Below are 18,687 nucleotides of genomic sequence, written 5' to 3'. Positions count from 1 at the left end.
TGTTTCTGCGATTCCTAATTTTGCTTGTGCTTTCAGTGTAGCACCTCCCCGTCTGACTCAACTTCCGAATTTCAAGCGTAGGGCCCAGTACCTCAACTGCGGCATTTCATTTCCCTTTCATAGAATCATAGAATCATAGAATAACCAGGTTGGAAAAGACCCACCGGATCATCGAGTCCAACCATTCCTATCAATCACTAACCCATGTCCCTCAGCACCTCATCCACCCGTCCCTTAAACACCTCCAGGGAAGGGGACTCAACCACCTCCCTGGGCAGCCTGTTCCAGTGCCCAATGACCCTTTCTGTGAAAAATTTTTTCCACTTTATTCCACTTTGTCACGAAGCACCGAGCTATCGTGACATGCAGCCCTGTCGGGATGCAAAAATAAATGTGAGGCTCATGGAGGTGCTGAGGGGCAGAGTTTAGTGTTTGATAGGAACGATTGGACTCGATGGTCCATCCGGTGGGTCTCTTCCAACCTGGTTATTCTATGATTCTATGAATTATTCCTCATGCTCAGAGCCACTGGGGTTTTTCCCCAACAAGTGTGTACGGGGCACGTAGGGCTACGCCGGCGTTGTTTTGTGTGTGATTGTTAGGGAAACTCGTCAAGTTGTGGTTTTCACAGAGCTTTTATTGCTCCATCACCTATTTTCCTTTATTAATCAAGGATTAATCATAGAATCATAGAATAACCAGGTTGGAAGAGACCCACCAGATCATTGAGTCCAACCATTCCTATCAAACACTAACCCATGCCCCTCAGCACCTCGTCCACCCGTGCCTTAAACACCTCGAGGGATGGTGAATCAACCACCTCCCTGGGCAGCCTCTGCCAGTGCCCAATGACCCTTTCTGTAAAGAATTTTTTCCTAATGTCCAGTCTAAACCTCCCCTGGTGGAGCTTGAGGCCATTCCCTCTTGTCCTGTCCCCTGTCACTTGGGAGAAGAGGCCAGCACCCTCCTCTCCACAACCTCCTTTCAGGTAGTTGTAGAGAGCAATGAGGTCTCCCCTCAGCCTCCTCTTCTCCAGGCTAAACACCCCCAGCTCTCTCAGCCGCTCCTCGTAAGACCTGCTCTCCAGCCCCCTCATCAGCTGACGGGGGCTCGCCGGCTCCTTGAGGGGCGGGTGCGGGGAGGGCTGGGGAAGGAGCGGGGAGCGGGGAGAAGAGGCCGGAGCGGGGCGCGGGGTGCGGGGAGCGACATTTGCCTTTCTAGCTCTCGTCGCTTTGAGGCGGGAGCGGCCGCGCTGTGCCGGCACGCGGCGGGCGCGAGGGCAGCGGCGGGGGGGGGCGGGGCCGCCCCTCTGATTGGCGGCGGCGGGGCGGAGGGCGAGCGCCCGGCCCGGCTCCCCCCCCGCCTTCCCCGGAGAGTTTCCCCGGGCGCTGCCAGCGCTTCCCCCGCTCGGGGCCGCCGCCTGCAGCCGCGGGAGGCGGCGACGGAGCGGAGAGACCGCGCCGATCGCCTTCGCTCCGTATCCGGCCCCGGGCAGAGGCGGCGAGCGTAGCGGGGAGGGGAGAGAAAGGGGGGAAATAAGCGGCTGCGGCAGCGGGGAGGGGGCTCCCCTCGCCACCGAGGTGGGTAGCGGGGCCGGGGCGGCCGGGCGGGCGGCGGGGGGAGCGGAAAAGTTGCCGCTGGCGCCCGGGAGGGAGCCCCGCGGCTCGCGTTCCGCCGCTTCCCGCGGCCGCGGGACGGGCTCCTCGCTTCCCAGCCCCGCGCCGGGGACCGCGGGGGTTGGGGGCGGCTTTATTCTTCAAGTTGTCTCTCCTCCGAGCCCCCGGCCCCCCTCGAGCCCTTCTTCCCCCGCTGCGGGCGGCGCCGGGGCGGGCAGAGCCCCCCGCTCCCCTCGCTTCCCACGCGTGTGCGGGAGGGCTCCCAGCCCACCCACCGCCTGGCGCGGGGGCAGCCGCTCACATTTCGTTTCTTTTCCTTCCCCAGGTGCGGCAGGAGCGGGGCTGCCCGCGGCGCGGCTGAAGCGGTTGCGCCCCCCCCTCTCCCCCGCTTCTCTCCCCCCTTTATCCGCGGAGCCGCGCGGTCTCGGCTGCCAAATGCGCGGAGGGGAGAGACTTTTGCTGAAAATCCCCAGCTCGTAAATACACAGAAAGCGGAAGGAGAGGCACCGGCGAGCAGCTGCGGGAGGAGGGCAGGGGGCGGCAGCGCTGTTCCTGCCGGAGCCGGGAGGCTGATGGCGGAGTTGGGCAGCGGCGGCGGCGCCGGGGGGCTCCCGCCGTCCCCGGGGCCGGGGCAGGGGAAGGTGGCCTTCAAGGCAGGAGACGGAGAAGGAGGAGGAGGAGGCGGCGGGAGATCCCGCTTTGACAGCGCCGGCAGCCGCGTCTCCAACGGGGACTGCGCCCTGGCCGGGGGGGAGCCGGGGTCGGCGCCGAGCCCGGAGAGCGGCTCCAGGGAGAAAGGGCTTCCCGGCGGCCAGCAGCGAGACGGCAAACCCGGCATCCCCCGGCGGAGCAGCATCATCAAGGTAAGAGCGCCCGCTCCTCCCCGCAGGGGTCTCGGCTCTTTCCCTGTGACAGGCAGGGAGGTGCTGGCCGTGCCTGGGGTCTCACACCCTTGGCTCCAGATGGAAGCATCTATTTTCTTTTCTTTTTTCTTTTTTTAATTTTGTGCGTTTGGGGTTTTTTTCCCCCAGTGGTGAGGGTACTTAATTTTCCCATTATCAGAAGTGAGAGGACGGCCTTGTACATCATCCACGCTTTTTCGGGGAGGGAGAGAAGGGGGGGTGTCACGTTTTGAGGCTTGTGAAAACAGAAGGCTCCAACTCCTGTTGGAGAAGACGGGAGAAACTAGCTGGCGTGTGAAAAGACGACATGGGCACCAGGCTGGCAGGGGAAGACATGGATTACACAGTCTCCTGGTTGTTTGGGATGCACCTGTGCAGAGCTATTTGGTGGCTCTATTGGCTTGCGGGTGTGACAGGCACACAGCAGGTGATGAGAGATTCGGGATCTCATTGGGCTGGGGGTGGGAGAAGGGGGAATAGGGAGCGTTTTTCTTGTTAAAAGTGACAGCTCGTTCAACAGCAGCCTGTGTTCTACTTCACCTATAGACATCTTTATTTATACTTAGCTCTGCATATTATGCATGCCAATGTTTCGGCTTGAAGAGTAGGGGGAGCACCAAGTGTAGGATGTAGGTTGGGGAAAAAGGAATGGCAGTGGGGGGTGTTTTTGTACATATATTTATACAAATATAGTTGTTCTCTTAAATCCATGGCTCCTGAGAAGTGACTGTGGATTAACTCTCCCAATTCCAGTGAAAAGGTTGAGAAAACACGGAGAAATTGCTTGATTGGCATAATGGTTGTCCTAGCCGTGAAATAAAGCACAACTTCAAGTACTTAAGAACCGAGTTTAATCAAGATCAACTAGATGAAAAACGAGCCAGATTTGCTGTTGTCTTAGATATTTACGTGCCTCCAGAAACAGCATATGAAATTCTGTTGGCTGGATGGTAGAAAAACACGTGTGGAAATTCAAGACTGGTAGAGTGTACCTCAAGTTGTATTGCTGTCTCCTGGACCTTGCCGTAAAAACCAAGGGGAGAGCAAGGGCAGTCGGCAGTGAACACATTTGACAGTCTGCACCCACCCTTCCTGTTTGAGCTGTGGTGCTGGGCGTGTACGTTTTTTGTGTGTGTGTGTGTTAAAGAAATTATAACAATAGACAAGAGGCCACTGAGCTTGGTGTTGGAATAACTTACTATTTACTGAATTTGCCAGTGATTTTATTTACAGGTCTGGTATTTCCTAACACTGTTCTGTTTCTTCTGTGGTAGCCCAAGAATGATATTAGTATTGTTTACAGTGTGTATCATGCCATCATACTACTTCATAGTGTATGATTTGATTATGCAGCAATAGTCTGCCCTTCTGGGGACCAAACAAGGTTGCAGTATCTAGGGATGTGATATATTAAGATCAAGAAGCATAAGATAAGGAAGTATGTTTTGAATTACATTTCATGAATGCCTAAGTCAAGGTTCTTAGATTCTACAGAAATGATTGCGCTTTGGAATATGAAATTATTCAACTTTCTGGTATTATTACTGATGAATGCCATACTGCAAATGTGAATAACAGTCTGTTCAGCTGCAGAGAACTAATTACTACAGCTTTGTGTTATTGTTTGAATAATGATGACACAAGTGGTAAAATCTGACAACACTACATTTAAAGTTACATGGTTCATATTAATTTTAGATATGACTGTTTAGATATGACTGTTTTTAATGCTTCATGGAAGAATCACTTGTCTTCCTAGATACTGAATATTCTTCTGCCTGCTTAGTTCAGCAGTTCAGAGGTAGTTTGAATCTGGTTACTCAGATGTCTAGTTTTCAATACGAAGCCTTTTGTTAGATCTGCTTCTTGTGTCCTCTTGCAGAGTGTAAGCCTGTAAAACAGAGTGGAAAAAGTAAAACTGAATCTATTTTTACATAGTGTTCTCAGAGTTCTATTAAATTAAATCACTGATGGTAAGCTGCTCCTAAACAATATATGGAATAACCTCAGGAAACAGGTTTGTGCCATGCAGATACAGATTTTATAGCTTCATGCAAAATACAAAGTTGTTGGTTGATCTCTTAAATGCATGGTTATGGAATAGCTAATACCTGGAATATTTTGCCTGACGATTACTGTATAGTTTTTTGAGTCAGAAACAGAAAATTGATGTTTAAGTAATAGTTCCAGTTGAGATTAAATTCTTTAGGACAGCGTGTTTGTGTATGAAAATCAGGAGGACAGAAATATAGTTTATTCTGGTTTTAGTCTGTGCTTCCATTGGTTGTCTATTTTCATAGCTGTTATGAGAGAAGTGACTGCCTTTTTTTCCTGTCCTTTTTTTACTTGCAGTTTCCGTTCTTTCTCTTTTTCCACTGGTTCCATTTTTTTTTCTTTCTATTTTTATTTATTTTGTGCACCTGCATAATTTTGTTTTGGGATTTTTTTTTGTTTTGTTTTTTTTTTTCTTGTTTGGTGCAAGAGGATATACTTTTTGAGGTTTGGAGTGTCATTTAGGACAATGACAGGTGGTAGGACCAATATATGGTCTTCATACTATGGTAGTTTACTTGACCTTTCACTCTTGCATTTAGGCTGAAAGTGTTAAAGACTATGCCCTTCATTTGCAGCATTTTCTGTGGGGTAGCCTATTTCATGTTTTACCTTTGTGGAAATGAACTTGAGGGCTAGGGACTGCATATCTGTGTTTCTAGAGACTTTTACGCTTTACATTTCTTACTCTCCATACTTACTTGTAGGTAGTGGGTTTTTTTGTGCTCACTGTTTGTTTTTCCATAGTATCTACCTTGGTGCAACTAGCTATGGTTTCCTATAATGTAATTTCCTACAACAATTCCTGTAATATTCTTTAAAATGAATTTACAGTGAGTCATCTTGCAGTTCAAAGTGGATTTAAGCATCCTGTGAACTTCTTCTCTGAGCTGCTCTGACAGTTGGCAGTGGGCTTCTTTATTTTTGTATGAGGTTCCTCTGCATCTTTCCTAAAGAGACTTTGAAGAGGTTGGAGTTTGAGAATTATTTAAGGTGGCAAATTACTCGTGCTGTATTCTTTTCCTTAGAGCTTCTTGCTTCCAGGGGTCTCCCATAAACACGTACAGAACCTCGCAGTTTCTGTCTAGGTCTGTAGTTTTGACAAAGAGATCCAGTGGGATAAATATGTCTTTATTAGAAGAGATGTTACAGTAATAAAATGAGAAGAGAAACCCTTAGGGGAGAGTGCAGTTGTTGAGGAAGACAACGAAGAGAAAGAAATGTAGGAAGGTGGCTTGCCATTCTGTGAGCAGGAGTGTTCTTATCAACGTATGCCTGGAAGCAAAGTCCAGGGTTTTTTTTTTTGTGTGTAGTAATACTGATCTTGGTGTCAATAAATTTCCTGTCTGATAACTTAAACAAATTTTTATTTCCCTTTTTTACTCTGTGTGTAAACTCAAACTTTCATTTTGTAAAGTCGTGCACTTGCAGAGTATTGACAACTCCCAAGTTCCAAAGTCTGCAAGAACAGAGGAACCAAATTTAGCAGGTAGATATTCTAGGCTGTAATTTTCAGCAGAGCTTTGCTTTTGAAACTAAGCATTTTTATATATGTGTCTTCCTGTGCCTGGGGATTTCTGCAGCATACGCATCAAGATTTTTTTTTTAATTAAAATGCCAGCATGTGGTATTATCTCGTTCAGTCTTCTATGATCGCCAGTTCCTACTGTATACCTGTTTGCATCAAGTGTACAAAATATGAAATACGGAGAATGTTGTGCAGTATTCTCGACTGCTGTGACAGTTTCAAAGGCTTTAATAAACCCTTTTGCATTCATGGTAAACTCTGAAGTAGTGTTTTCAGTAGATCTAGGTTCTCTGCAGTCCTAAATTACCTTAGCCACAATGGCATATTAACAAGTCTTTGTGATGACCCAGGAGTAGATCGCACATGTTCAGCTTCCATCTAAAAGAACGTAGAGGAGTTAGGTTGCTGGAATCAGTGTGAAGCATGTGAAATTACCTGATTTGCATTCATCTTTCATATTGGGAAAGAAATCTGTGTAGTGATGTAGGCATATATATTGATGTATCAGTGTACGTAGGCATTTATGCCCAAGTAACTTTTCAATGTGCTAGATGTTTTCAGGTAAACCTGATTGAGCAGTCACAGTCTTAAAGGTGCCAAGGCTCCCCGAGTTCAAAGACAACAGCCATATACAGGAAAGAAGGAGAAAACTAGCATGTATCGTTGTTCTCCACATCCTTTCACCTTGTAAACAAAAAGCTACAGTGTGAGCTGAAGTCTAGTTAATCCGTGTGGAAGAAAGCCGTGACTGTCTCAACAATAGACAATACTTTGCTCAGAGGATGTGTGCTAATTGACACCAAAATTGATACCACAAAGAAAGCACATCCTTAGGAAACAAGGCTGTTACAGTTGAGCTACTCCTACGTCTTACCTTGGGCAAGCTTTCAGCTATACAGCTGAAACACAGATTTTTCTGAGGAACTGTTTCTGGATGTGGTTGGGTTCTTTTTGTATCTTAGTTTCTTCTTGTTGATTTTATTGTAGTCTATCTCATCTCTCTGGTTTGTCAGAGAGTATGAGAGTTCTGAATGGCTGACTGCAGCTTTATAAATCCTGGAGCTTTCTTTTAGGGGGCACTTTCTCTTTGATTTCTTGAACTCTCAGCTAGGAGGTTACCAGCACCTATCAGTATTTATTCCTCATTCATCCTCTACTACTTGCTGGGTAATGGTTTTGTAATTTTTTTAAAATGCAATCTATATTTTAAAATAATACTTAGCACCGTAGAGTAGCTATTCCTAAATCATATTTTCTGTTATGCAAAAGCTGTATGCCTTAGATATTTGCATATAGTGCCGTATGTGTACCTTAGACATAATTATCAGGCAGTTAAATACTTGTTAACAGCGACAGTGCACTGAGGTGTGTGTTATGTCACAGCCACTGAGTAGTGGGTATGTTGTACTTTGCATTTGGTATATATTTTTATTTGCATTAGTAATTTATGTAGACTGCAGTAATGAAAATTTTATTGAGATATATGTAACGCTGTTAAAAAAAACAAACAGTAGAAGGTGTTTGTAGAAATGCATACATGAGGATATTTGCTTTATTCTGGTTCAGCATGTAATTTTGTTAGCTTATGTACCGTAGCCCAGGAAAAGAAAATATTTTTTTCCAAAAGATGACTTGGAGCAGGAGCTTCATTTGGATTAATTTAGCTTCTTTGACTGCTTTTCTGGAAGAGCTTATCTGTCTATTTCTGTTCACTGAGTAAAGAGCTTGGCTAGTGTGAATAACAGCGACTCCTTCGCCCCCTCCACCCCCCAATCCTTAGAATATCCACAAAACATGTTCAGTGTGTTCAGCAGTGATAAATCAGTTAATTGAATTTAAAAATCATTGTGGATACCGGAAGAGACTTTTTTTTATGGCCCTTATCAACACTGATCAAAGGTATCACTATTTAGGCTTTTTAAAACCAGAGTAGTGGCCTCCTACCCATGGCTCACAGATAATACATTGCTGTTGTGTTTGAATGGAAGATGAAAAAATTAAACTGAGACTGGCAGGACAAGTTAATGGTGTAGTTTCCCAGTCCATTGCTGGTCTGTTAATGATATCAATATAGATCTTTGTATTATTCTCGCTGACTATTAAAAAATAAAAAATACCTTAAATAAAATTTGCCAGTTATCTACATTTAAAGGTCAAATTAAGTTAAAACATGTATTACAATACTAGTACATAGATTCTAAAATACTTATCTTTGCAGAGAAATGTGAGATTGCGTTCAAAATTCAGAAATCTAGATATAAATTAACTAGCAGGTAAACTTCAGGAGAAGAAAGGTGTATGCTAATTAATGTTTAGCATACACAGAGAAGAGGAAAATATGAAAAGCAGCAGCGTGTATGGATTGAAGAATATTTAAAAATAGGGCTGGAAGAGACCTCAAGAGGTCAGTCTACTCTGCTCCACTGCTCTGTTACGGGATCAGCTGTTAATAAATTTCAGTGTGATGCTCTTTGTCTTTTAATCACGTATTGTTTGTGATGCAGAACTGCTGGTTGGTTATTCCTCTTTGTACATGGGCAAAAACAATCATCTGCACAGAGTTTAAAAGCTTGTAGTTGTCCTACTGCGTTCTAATTGTTTCAGATCATATCTTCAATTTGTCGGATTCTTTCTGATTTTAACTTGCCTTCTAACATGCGTGCAGCTCTTCCATCTTCAAGCGAACAGGCAGTTTTAATTATGCTCTCATTTCCATCATACAATGATATATGAGTTTTTAAAATTAAATGGTTGAAATTTGAGTTTTAAATATCAATTCAAATTCTGTACTCTGTGGTTAAAGGAAAAATAAGTTATTTTTACCCTTTACCTCCTGTAAACTGAGCAATACGAAGTTGCGGAATCTAGTTCAGAAATACAATTGATTTCCTTCTAAATATATGAAAACGATAGACAGTAAGTACTAATTTACAATATACTTACTGGATTGTAGTGTTGGCATGAAATAAAGCTGTTTTGAAAGGGTCTGGCTTGTTTGTCTTTAAGGAGAGTAAGTGGCAAGTGTGATCTTTCTATGTTTTGCCATTGTGTTTATAAATACTGTCATTGCTGTTTTACTGTCAATTTTCACATCTGGCATGCCTTGTAAATGCGGTGGTGCCATCATTGTACTTCCTTCTCTCTGTTGTAGGAGGTCACGTATAGAGCGATCATAAAATCATAGGATGGTTGGGTTGGAAGGGACCTTTAAAGGTCATGTAGTCCAGTCCCCCTGCAGAAGCAGGGACATCTTTAATTTGATCAGGTTGCTCAGAGCCCCATCCAGCCTGACCTTGAATGTTGCTAGGGATAATGGCTCCACTACCTCCCTGGGCAACCTGTGCCAGTGTTTCACCACCCGCATTGTAAAAAAAGTCTTCCTTATATCCAGTCTAAGTCTACCCTCCCCTAGTTTAAAACCATTACTCCTTGTCCTGCCACAAGCCTTGCTAAAAGGTCTGTCCCCATCTTTCCTTTAAGTGCTGGAAGGCTGCTATAAGGTCTCCCTGGAGCCTTCGCTTCTTCAGGCTGAATAACCCCCAACCTCTCAGTCTGTCCTCATATGGGAGGTGCTTCAGCCCTCAGATCATCTGGATACTTTGGAAGGATAAGTTGCCCATCCTCTTGACTGCAGCACATCTCTGAATTTCTACTTAACTAGTTTATTTTCAGGAACTGTCAGTATGAACTCATCTGTCACTCGTTTCTGAAGAGGAGCATGCCTGAGTTCACCCACCTCTTCCCTCCTAGACCTTGACCTTACAAAACATCAGTGTTTGCGACAGTGGAGAGTGCAACACTAGCATGTGACTGCAAATCAGCAGTACTGAGGCGCACAGTGGTGACTACTGCAGCCTTGGGAAAGTGAAAGACGTGATTCATTTCTACCTCTCCTGGGATTTGTTTTAATGTCATTTGGCCCTTTGGAATAAGTAATAATATATTCCTGAGTACTTCCAGTTGTATACTGTGTTCAGGGATCTTTTCAGATCCCAAATGTTCACGTTCTAGAAATTGTAGTACATAGGTCATAAGAGCAGATGGACAGGGAGGGCCTTAAAACAAACAAAACCCTTTTCAGAAGAGGGGCTGACAGTTTTATAGAACAAAGAATATAAAGTAGCGAGATATTAAGCCAGATTTTTGAATCAGCTGTAAAAATATTTTAATTTAATGAAATAAACTTATTTGTGGGTTTCCTTTTGGTATTAGAAATAGTTACCCTAGAAATATATAGTGGATAATTGCTTTTATGTATAATAGTGCCATGACTATCCTAATAGCTTCTCTGAAGTAGCTGAAAATGGTTTCATATTTCTTCTAAATTATGAGATAATCAGTATTGCAGAAGAAAAAGGACTGCTGCTGGTTTTTCAGAAAGCACTTACACAGAATTTTCACTTTTTTTTTTTTTTGTCCTCCTTACCAGCATTGTTTTGCCTTCACTAAAAAAGGCAGAACATTATAAGGTTTTGTGCATGCTTTGATGTGCTAGCAACCATGTATGTGAACGTAGGACCATCCATTACTGCCCTTTTTAGTGCAGGATAGGAGAGGAGCAGCTACTGTGGAATTCTGCAGCAGCAGAACATTCTGCATGGTTTTTGTTTTGCGAAGCACCTCTTATAAAGGAAAATCCGGGATGCTTTATATATTTCATTACCTAGTTCCTGATGACAAAAGTGTTTGATGCAGTCTGTCAGTGGTTTACTCTAACCACATTCCTTAAAAGAAGGTGTAAATCACTGCTTATTTTAAAAAAGGAAATAATATTTCATTTCATGGCTTTATTTTTTATATTATCAAAGTGTAATTTGGGCAAAAAGGTCAGGGACTCAGCTTGCTGTGAAAGCTTTTGTTTAGATTGTTTTCTTCCTACAAGTTATTTTTTGTGTTCTTAAGATAAGGAATTATTTATAAAGTTTAGGTGACTTGTGTAAACAGTGCAGTAATAATTTAAAGAGAAAAAAGGCAAGATAGCAACTTCAGCTTTGTATACGCTACTGTGTTTTTTCCTTTAGTAATTTAGAAGCAGAATGGGTGTCTTTCATGTATATATTGTAGAAAATGTTAGACTTTGTTTCTGATTTGCTGAAATAATACATTCGTTGCTATATTACCATATTTACAAATGCACACACTCTTGGTACACAGGCAGGAAAAACTCAGTAATAGGTGGATATAAAATGCTTCGGGAAATAGAATGAATCAACCAAAACCTATTCTACCATTTACAGAGGCTGGTCAGATGTGCTGATAGCAGAATGTTTCAAAAAGCACTTCCAATATTAATGCGAAATGAGACAATGTATTTAGTCCTGGCACATTACTACCACATAGTGGAGAAAGCCAGAGCAGACGTAAGTAGTTTAAGTTTGGATAGCATTATGTTTCCTCTTGCTTTTGAAACCCCCCAAAATTATCTCATGGCTTATTGGATGTACTCTTAATTCATTGAACTCCCAGCTCTTCTTTATATTCTCTTTGTTCTCCTCGATTGTAGTAGTTGCTGTGATGAATCTCACAACTGCTGTTTGGGATTGATGCTTTTCAGCTTTATTGGTCCCTCATTCCACCCTATATGCACCCTGGCTTTTCTCTTTTGGCAGCAGAGACCACAGACTGACTGTACTCTGCTTTTCTTCTTTCACAGCTGATGGAGATCCTTCTATTTCCAGCAAAATGCTCCAACAGAGCAGAGCTCTCTCTCTCTGTAGCGTTTGCAGTGCTGCAATAGTTCGCATCTGCTTGTGAATCCCCCCAAAGGGAGTACAGGTTCTAGTGCAAGGCTGTTGACCTTCACAGTGGGTTTAAGTCTCACAAGGTTTGAACCTTCCATGAAGGCTGACTGTGCAGCTGAGGGTGGATGCAACTGTTTTCTCCCCCATCTTCAAAAGTTGCCAGCCTTGTGAATGCAGTAAAAAGCCTGCCATGGGTCAGAATCAAAGTCAGTTTGGCTTGTTAGGTTGCCTCCAGCAGCAACCACTATGAGATGGACGAATAGAAAAAGCCTGCTTTCCTGACATCTGCTCCCAGCCTTAAGTGATTTGGAGTTAAGACATCTTTAATGTTTAATAATCCTTATGGGTTGCATCCCCCCCATCAGTTGGCAAAGTCTGGTTTGGCTTTTGTAAGTTTTTCACCACTCTAATACCCTGTGGCAGTCTCTTAACTATATGTTGTGTGAAGAGGTTCTCCTGTCTTGTTTTATCTGGCAGGTGCTTACTTGTTTACCTCCTCTGCCCTGGTTCTTGTGTTAGAACAAGTAACAGTTGTTTTGTACTCTCCTTCTCTGTTCTGCAAATTCGTTGGAAGGTGTTCCTCACATTTGCTTTCTGTCCTGTTTTCTTCCAGGCTGAAGAGTCCTACTGTACTTAGTTGTTCTACCTATTGAAGCTTTTCTGTGCTTTTTTATCATTCTGTTGCCCTTTTGTCTATTTCTTTTTTCCATTTTATTAGTATTTTACAGTGCAGGACTAAAATAGTATTCAAAATGTGTACCAGGCAAATGTGTAAATCCACTATGGCATAATGAAGGTTCAGCAATTTTGTGATACTAAGTTGGGCTGTAATTTATTTATTTTTGGTATTGTCATCATCAAAGATTTAAATGGTATCACTGTCACTAATTGACGATGGGAGAGTGCTGCTAAAACCTTTTGCTAAATATTTAAAACCTTCTATTTGAAGAATTGTGCAACAGCGTCTGTGCTGGTGGTGATGCTTGTGTTGGAAGTGGCTGCAATAACATATTTGCAGGAGACCAAAGTTCTGTTAGAATTCTTTTAACATGTTATAGTCTTTTTATGGCGCTGGTGACAGAAAACATTGTGATGAGCACATCTAGCTTCTAGCTATGGTTGAGTACGCTTGTTTGCTTAGTAACAGAATAAAATAGCATGGACAATGCATAAAACTGAAAAATATAGTACTAATAAAAGTGCTTTCGTTTTTTAATAAGCTATTAAATATGGAAGAAAGAGGAAGAGCCTTGATTTTGTAAATGCAATCTGATAGCATTTTGGATGTCCTAGATTTCTGAATTAAGGTTTATGCCCAGCACTCAGGTTAGTGGATTATTTTAGTCAATCTTTTATTTCATTTGCTTTTATAATGTGTGAGGTTCCTCAGAATGCTGGTGTCAGAGTCCAGAAGAGCCAAGAAGACATTTCTGATCTTTAGGAAATTTACGCGAAGTCTAACAATGAGATTGGGTAGCTTCCTGAAAATAGCAAAGCATCTAATATTTCAACTTAGAGGAGAATTAGTCTGGGAATTAAAAAGGTTATTAAATGGCTGCAGCAAGCAATAAAGGATAAAAATAACCACAAGTTTTTAGGTCCCGCGGGACTGGTACAGCAGCATTGTCTTGGAAGGAAATCCCAACACTTTGTCCCTTAATAAGCTGTTGAAAATGAAAATGTGTGAGGTGTCTGTTGGGATGCTTTCCTGAGGTTTTTCTTGGGATTATCTCATCACTCATTGTCTTTTTTTTTTTTTTAAATAAAATTATTTTTTAACTTCTTTCTCCTCAGAGGAGGGAAATTCTTTTGTTTTCTCTTCCCGTTTTTCAGAACTTTCTGGCTCCTGACAAGGGAGGTCGTCCCTGTTAGCCTCTGCCTGCTCAGTTGGGCTGCTGTGTGGAGGCAGGAGAAGACCGCTTTGTTACTCCTGAATCCTCAGGCTTCTCTGTGTTCATTTTGTAACAAAGTCCAGTGCCTGACTCCTAATTTCTGAGCATCACTGTCAGCAGTGTTACCTTTATGTAATTCTTACGCTTCAAAGCTTCAGATAGTTCTACTGCTTGTCTTAAAATTTCTTGATTACCTGTTATTTTTTTCTGTTTCAAAGAGATGCTCAGAGTAAAAGGAATAGAACATGACATGGATTTACAGTGTTTACATGTGGAGATTAATATTTTTGTCAATAAATATTAACTTAACCTTCCAAAATAGCAGTTTAGGAGTTCCTGCCTCGCCCCGACAAAATTTACTTTTTTTGGTCCCAGTAATTGCTGACAAATTTTTATATTAACCAGAAATCATAGCTCAAATATACAATTTCAGTGTGGTCAGCTGCAGCAAATATATATATATATTCAGGATGAAACCAATGTTATTGAATATTCCTATCCGTGAAGTTGATTTACAGTAATCCTCATGAACAGCAAGCTCATAGACATAGCAGTAACTTCTTCAGCTTAATCCTTGAACTTTATGGGACTCATAAGCTGAATTTTCTTCCTCAGCTGATCTCCCATTTACTGTAGACAGTGTGTACTGTTTCTTACTTCAGTTGTACTTTTCTTTGGTGTAACTGTAATGAAACCCTTTGAGAGAAAGCATATGAAGTATGTTTTGTATCCCTGTGATGTTTACCTACAGTACCATCTAACATTAAAAAATCACAAGTCAAGTCTTCAAAGTTTTTTTTTTTTTAATCTTAAGAAAATTATGAATTTTGAATTCATTTTGAAAATGAAAATTAATGTATTGATTTCCTTTTTGTGGTCCTTTGGCTTAAGCCATTTTCCATTTGTGGAGAATTTCTGTAGATTCCAACTCATGGTATAGGAATGTATGAGTACATATAAAATTTATTTTAATTTGGAGATGCTGCGATCTAAATATCTATAAGGACCTTAAGAATTAAACGGCAAGTATTATGAGATTTGCCATAACATTTGGAAGACCATTTAATTCTTATACACACAGCCATTATGTTGGTCAGATAACAGTAGATTACAGAATATAATACTGATAAACCTCTATAAGACCCAGTATGTAAAGTGATAAAAATTATTCTTTGAGGGTATTTTGTTTAGTTTTTATTTTATTAGCAAAAAGCCAATGTGTATTTTAAGGAGTTTCAAACTCTTCCTCTTAGCAAAGATTTAATGAGTTTTGTACTTAATTGTCTAATGTTTAGTTACGTTTAGGAAGAATGTTAACTGTTCTTGAAATTGATCCTATGTTTAAACTATTTGTTTCAGCAGTTTGAAAGTAATTACCATATATTTCTGAATTGTTCTAGAATAGAGACCTTGCAGGCTTTATCCACATACTGTGGTGATAATGGATATTAGATGCTCGCAAACTTCTATTTAGCTGACTATTTATGAAAACTTCTCTAGAGGAGAAGCAATTTGGATAAACAATTCTACAGAATTCTCAGAGCTTTAACCAGTTACAGAAATATGAAGACATAAAGTGTACCAGTAAAAAAAGGTTGTGATAGCTAAAGATTCTTAGAATGCTGTTCTTGACAGGTAAAACTTCAGAAAAAAGAATCGGGCCTCAATTCAAATCTCTTAAGTCATTATACTAGAATGGGAAAAAATAGTTCTGTGTTATTTCTGGCCAACAGCTTGGCAGGAATTTAAATCTGAGTTCAAGGTTTCTGAAACCAGAGGCTTGAGAGTGTTTGCAGGTTTCAGGGTTGGCAATGAAGGGGGGATACAAAGATTTCACAGATAGCTGAGATATAGTCACAATGTTTAAAGGAGCTACTTGGACAAACAAGGAGGTGTGTTTAAGTGTTGGTGTTGCGTATGCTCTTTGTCACTAGGGCAGTTTCTGAGAGCTGGTGAAAAACAAAGAAGGATTTCTGCTTGTGGGTCGGGATGAGTTTTATGCCAAGAACAATGTGACTGAACAAGGCAAAATATTTTTTGAGTCTTGCCTACGACTTTGGTAGCTCATAAATAATTTCAGCATGGTATAGCATTGTGGAAAGCTAAACTTACTGGTATTTTGTGGTGGTGTTGGTTTTTTTTTTTTCCTTTCTGGGATGCCAGTTAATTTCTTGTTGGAAAAATCTTGGGAGATCTTACTGTGAGAGGCAATTGTTGAGTAGTAGAAAAATCCCTCTGTGACTTGTCAAGTCATCTTCTCTCAGCATTACAGTGTATGAAATTAATGTGACACTTCTTAACACTACTTTTGGAAATATGTTTCTTTTTATGATGGTTTTTAGCAGAATAAAATTTTGTGTCTCATGTATTTTCTTCTGTTTTCACCCTGTTTTTAATGAAAGTCATGGTCATCCTAGGGAGGGTTCTGCAAACAGAACTGCCATTCTTGCACCTTTTACTTTAAGAAAAGGGAGAGAGGCAACATTTTAGAGAAACAAAAAACCAACAAAGCATGTTTGGGCTTCTGTCTTGCACTGCACTACTGCTCAGGAGTGAGAAATGTGCTCATCCAACTATGTTTATGTAGATAATACAGGAGAATTCTCTTCACTCTGTCTGTGGTCATTCTGTGGGTTACACTAGCTGCAGTTCTGTGAGGCAGAAATTACGTTGCTTGAAACTTCCTCATTTCCATCGCTGTTGTTTTTGTAGTTTGACAAACTCATTATTTGTTTTAAATCAGCAATGAAAAGCCATTTCTCCTTGCCTCCAGGAAATCTTTGTTTTAATGTAATTTGTTACTGCGAAACATGACAAGAAATGTACTAAAACTGTAGGAGACTTTGAACCAAACTGTTACTGAAAAATGTACTTACCTCACATTTCCATTTTCTTTCAGGGTTCATAAAACTGATTGGGAGAAGGTGATACCTGATAGAATTTTAGAACCCTGTTTTGTTCACGTGTAAGAATTATTTTTTTTTTGTTTAAAAAAATACAGTCTAGTTTTAAGCTGTAGCTTCAACCATGAGTGCTAGAAAAATTTCAGAGTTCATGGACTTCTTTATCCAGTTCCTTGCTCAAATTATTTTGAGATTCCTTACTAAATGTATTTGTTATGCTCAACTTTTCACAATCTGTTTTCCTCCAGTTATTGCAAAGCTTATGAGGGCTAAGGTACTTTTGCACTTTTATATCACAGACAAACAGAAATGGAGAAATCAATATATGGGGCAGAACCACGATAAAGAAAACATTTCTTAACAAATAATTTGGAAAGAAATCTGGCAGTTTTTCAAGTAAAAGGGAATAAGGACTTAATGCAAAAAGCTGTCTTTTAAGGAGGCATCATGTAACCCCTTCACATTGAGTTCCATCCATGCCAGCCGCAAATATGGTAGTGAGCTGTGAGCGAAAGTAGCTTCATGGGTTGTTGCAAAGGCTCTGTATGCAAGTTACTTAGTAAAACTAGCTTCCATCTAGCTGGTATTCCTGCTGGAGAATAAAAGGTGGGGTTTGGAAGCTGTTAAACTGGTAGTTGCATAGCCAGTTGTCTCAGAAATCTCAGGGTAGGGAAAGAGGAGGCAGGCATTGAAGACCTGGTCTGTGCTTTGACTTGAATAATAAGAGTTCACTGCTCTCCTCCGACCCTCCCATTTTTTTGTAGAGAGAATTGCAAAGATGATGTAAATATGTATCATTATCCCTCAATGGTGACGTAGGTTTTTTTCAGTGATGTAGTGCTGAAGGATTTTCTGAGTCAGAGGTGGTATTCTCATAATTAGTGTCTCCATTTAAAGGATAGGTTTTGCTCCCCTTGTTCTTCCGAGTTTCTTTTTGAACCCTGTGCACTTTGATATTTGAGCACATGCTGTATCTCAGGTCTTCATATCTTGAATGTGTTTGTACGGAAAAGGTACCTTCTCTTCTTTATGTTGAGTCTACCACCTACTAGTGTAATTTGATGTCTCCTTAATTCTTTCCATAGGGTGGTGGGATAGTAAGCAATCAATCCTTACTCGTGTTCTTTATTTCACGTTTTAATTAACATTCTGATGTCACGCATGCTGTCCTATAAACTAGTTAAGTATAACTTGAAAGATTTCTTGAAATCTTAGAATAATATTTTTAACATAATACCTGTCCAATCTACTTGGAAACAATCAAATTCTTTTATTAATAATGTGCTGTGCCTCTCAGCCTCTTTTTCTCAGTATGTGAAAATTTCTTGGCCACACTTGGAATCTCAGTACATAGGGATCTTGTGATGTGTGTTGACAGAGTCAGTTTATCTGATATAACTGTAAGCCACTTTTACCTACAGCAGAATTTTTCCACAGTAACAGCTTATTCTGTCTGTGTGAACTTGTATGCTGGTAGTAATTTCCCACTGCATTTCTTCATTGCATTGAGTTTCTGAAACATCTGTCACATCAACATCCTCATTTAAAGTCCGACATTCCTCTTTCTCCATCTTGTTTGTCTGCATTGTTTAAATGTCTTTGTTTTGTATAATCCTCGTTCACTATTGAAGTGTAGTCACTTTCCATCCTCTCCCTTATTTAAGTGTATCATCTTACTGTGATTCTTCCACAAAGGATTCATCATCTTAAACTGTGTGCTATTCAATCCTTAACAGCTTTTTTCAGCTATTAAAATTCAAAAGGTCACAGAAAAGTATTGAATTAAATTGCTGACACTGTTCCTCTTTGGTTTAGATGAAGCCTTCCTGCAGTATGTGCTTACTTTGTTTCTTCTAGTTTTGGCAAATCTGCTTGGAATTATTTTTCTCGGAATTAGCTTCCCTAGGGAGATACGAGTGTTATATTCTCTTTATTCTCCTTCTGTTCTGTTCATCTCCTACCCATTGTGTTGGTTTTGGCTGGGATAGAGCTAATTTTCTTCATAGTAGCTGGTATGGGGCTATGTTTTGGATTTGTGCTGCTATCAGTGTTC

At 41.1% G+C, this 18,687-nt stretch overlaps 1 protein-coding gene across 3 annotated transcripts in view; it reads left to right on the top strand.

Moving 5' to 3' along the window:
- The first annotated feature begins 1,943 nt into the window (after window positions 1-1,943).
- PLCL2 (phospholipase C like 2) overlaps window positions 1,944-18,687 on the top strand; it is a 92,952-nt gene continuing 76,208 nt past the window's right edge. The window contains exon 1 of one of the 3 annotated variants that reach the window (XM_069860188.1): window positions 1,944-2,479. In XM_069860188.1, the coding sequence (XP_069716289.1) occupies window positions 2,189-2,479 (291 nt within the window). In that variant the 5' untranslated portion in view covers window positions 1,944-2,188. The remainder of the gene's footprint in view (window positions 2,480-18,687) is intronic. The other 2 variants (XM_069860186.1, XM_069860185.1) reach the window with 2 other exon arrangements.

Source organism: Phaenicophaeus curvirostris, chromosome 6 (assembly GCF_032191515.1).
Source record: "Phaenicophaeus curvirostris isolate KB17595 chromosome 6, BPBGC_Pcur_1.0, whole genome shotgun sequence".
In the NCBI taxonomy this organism is placed as follows: domain Eukaryota; kingdom Metazoa; phylum Chordata; class Aves; order Cuculiformes; family Cuculidae; genus Phaenicophaeus; species Phaenicophaeus curvirostris.
This window is presented reverse-complemented; position numbering and strand designations above follow the sequence as displayed.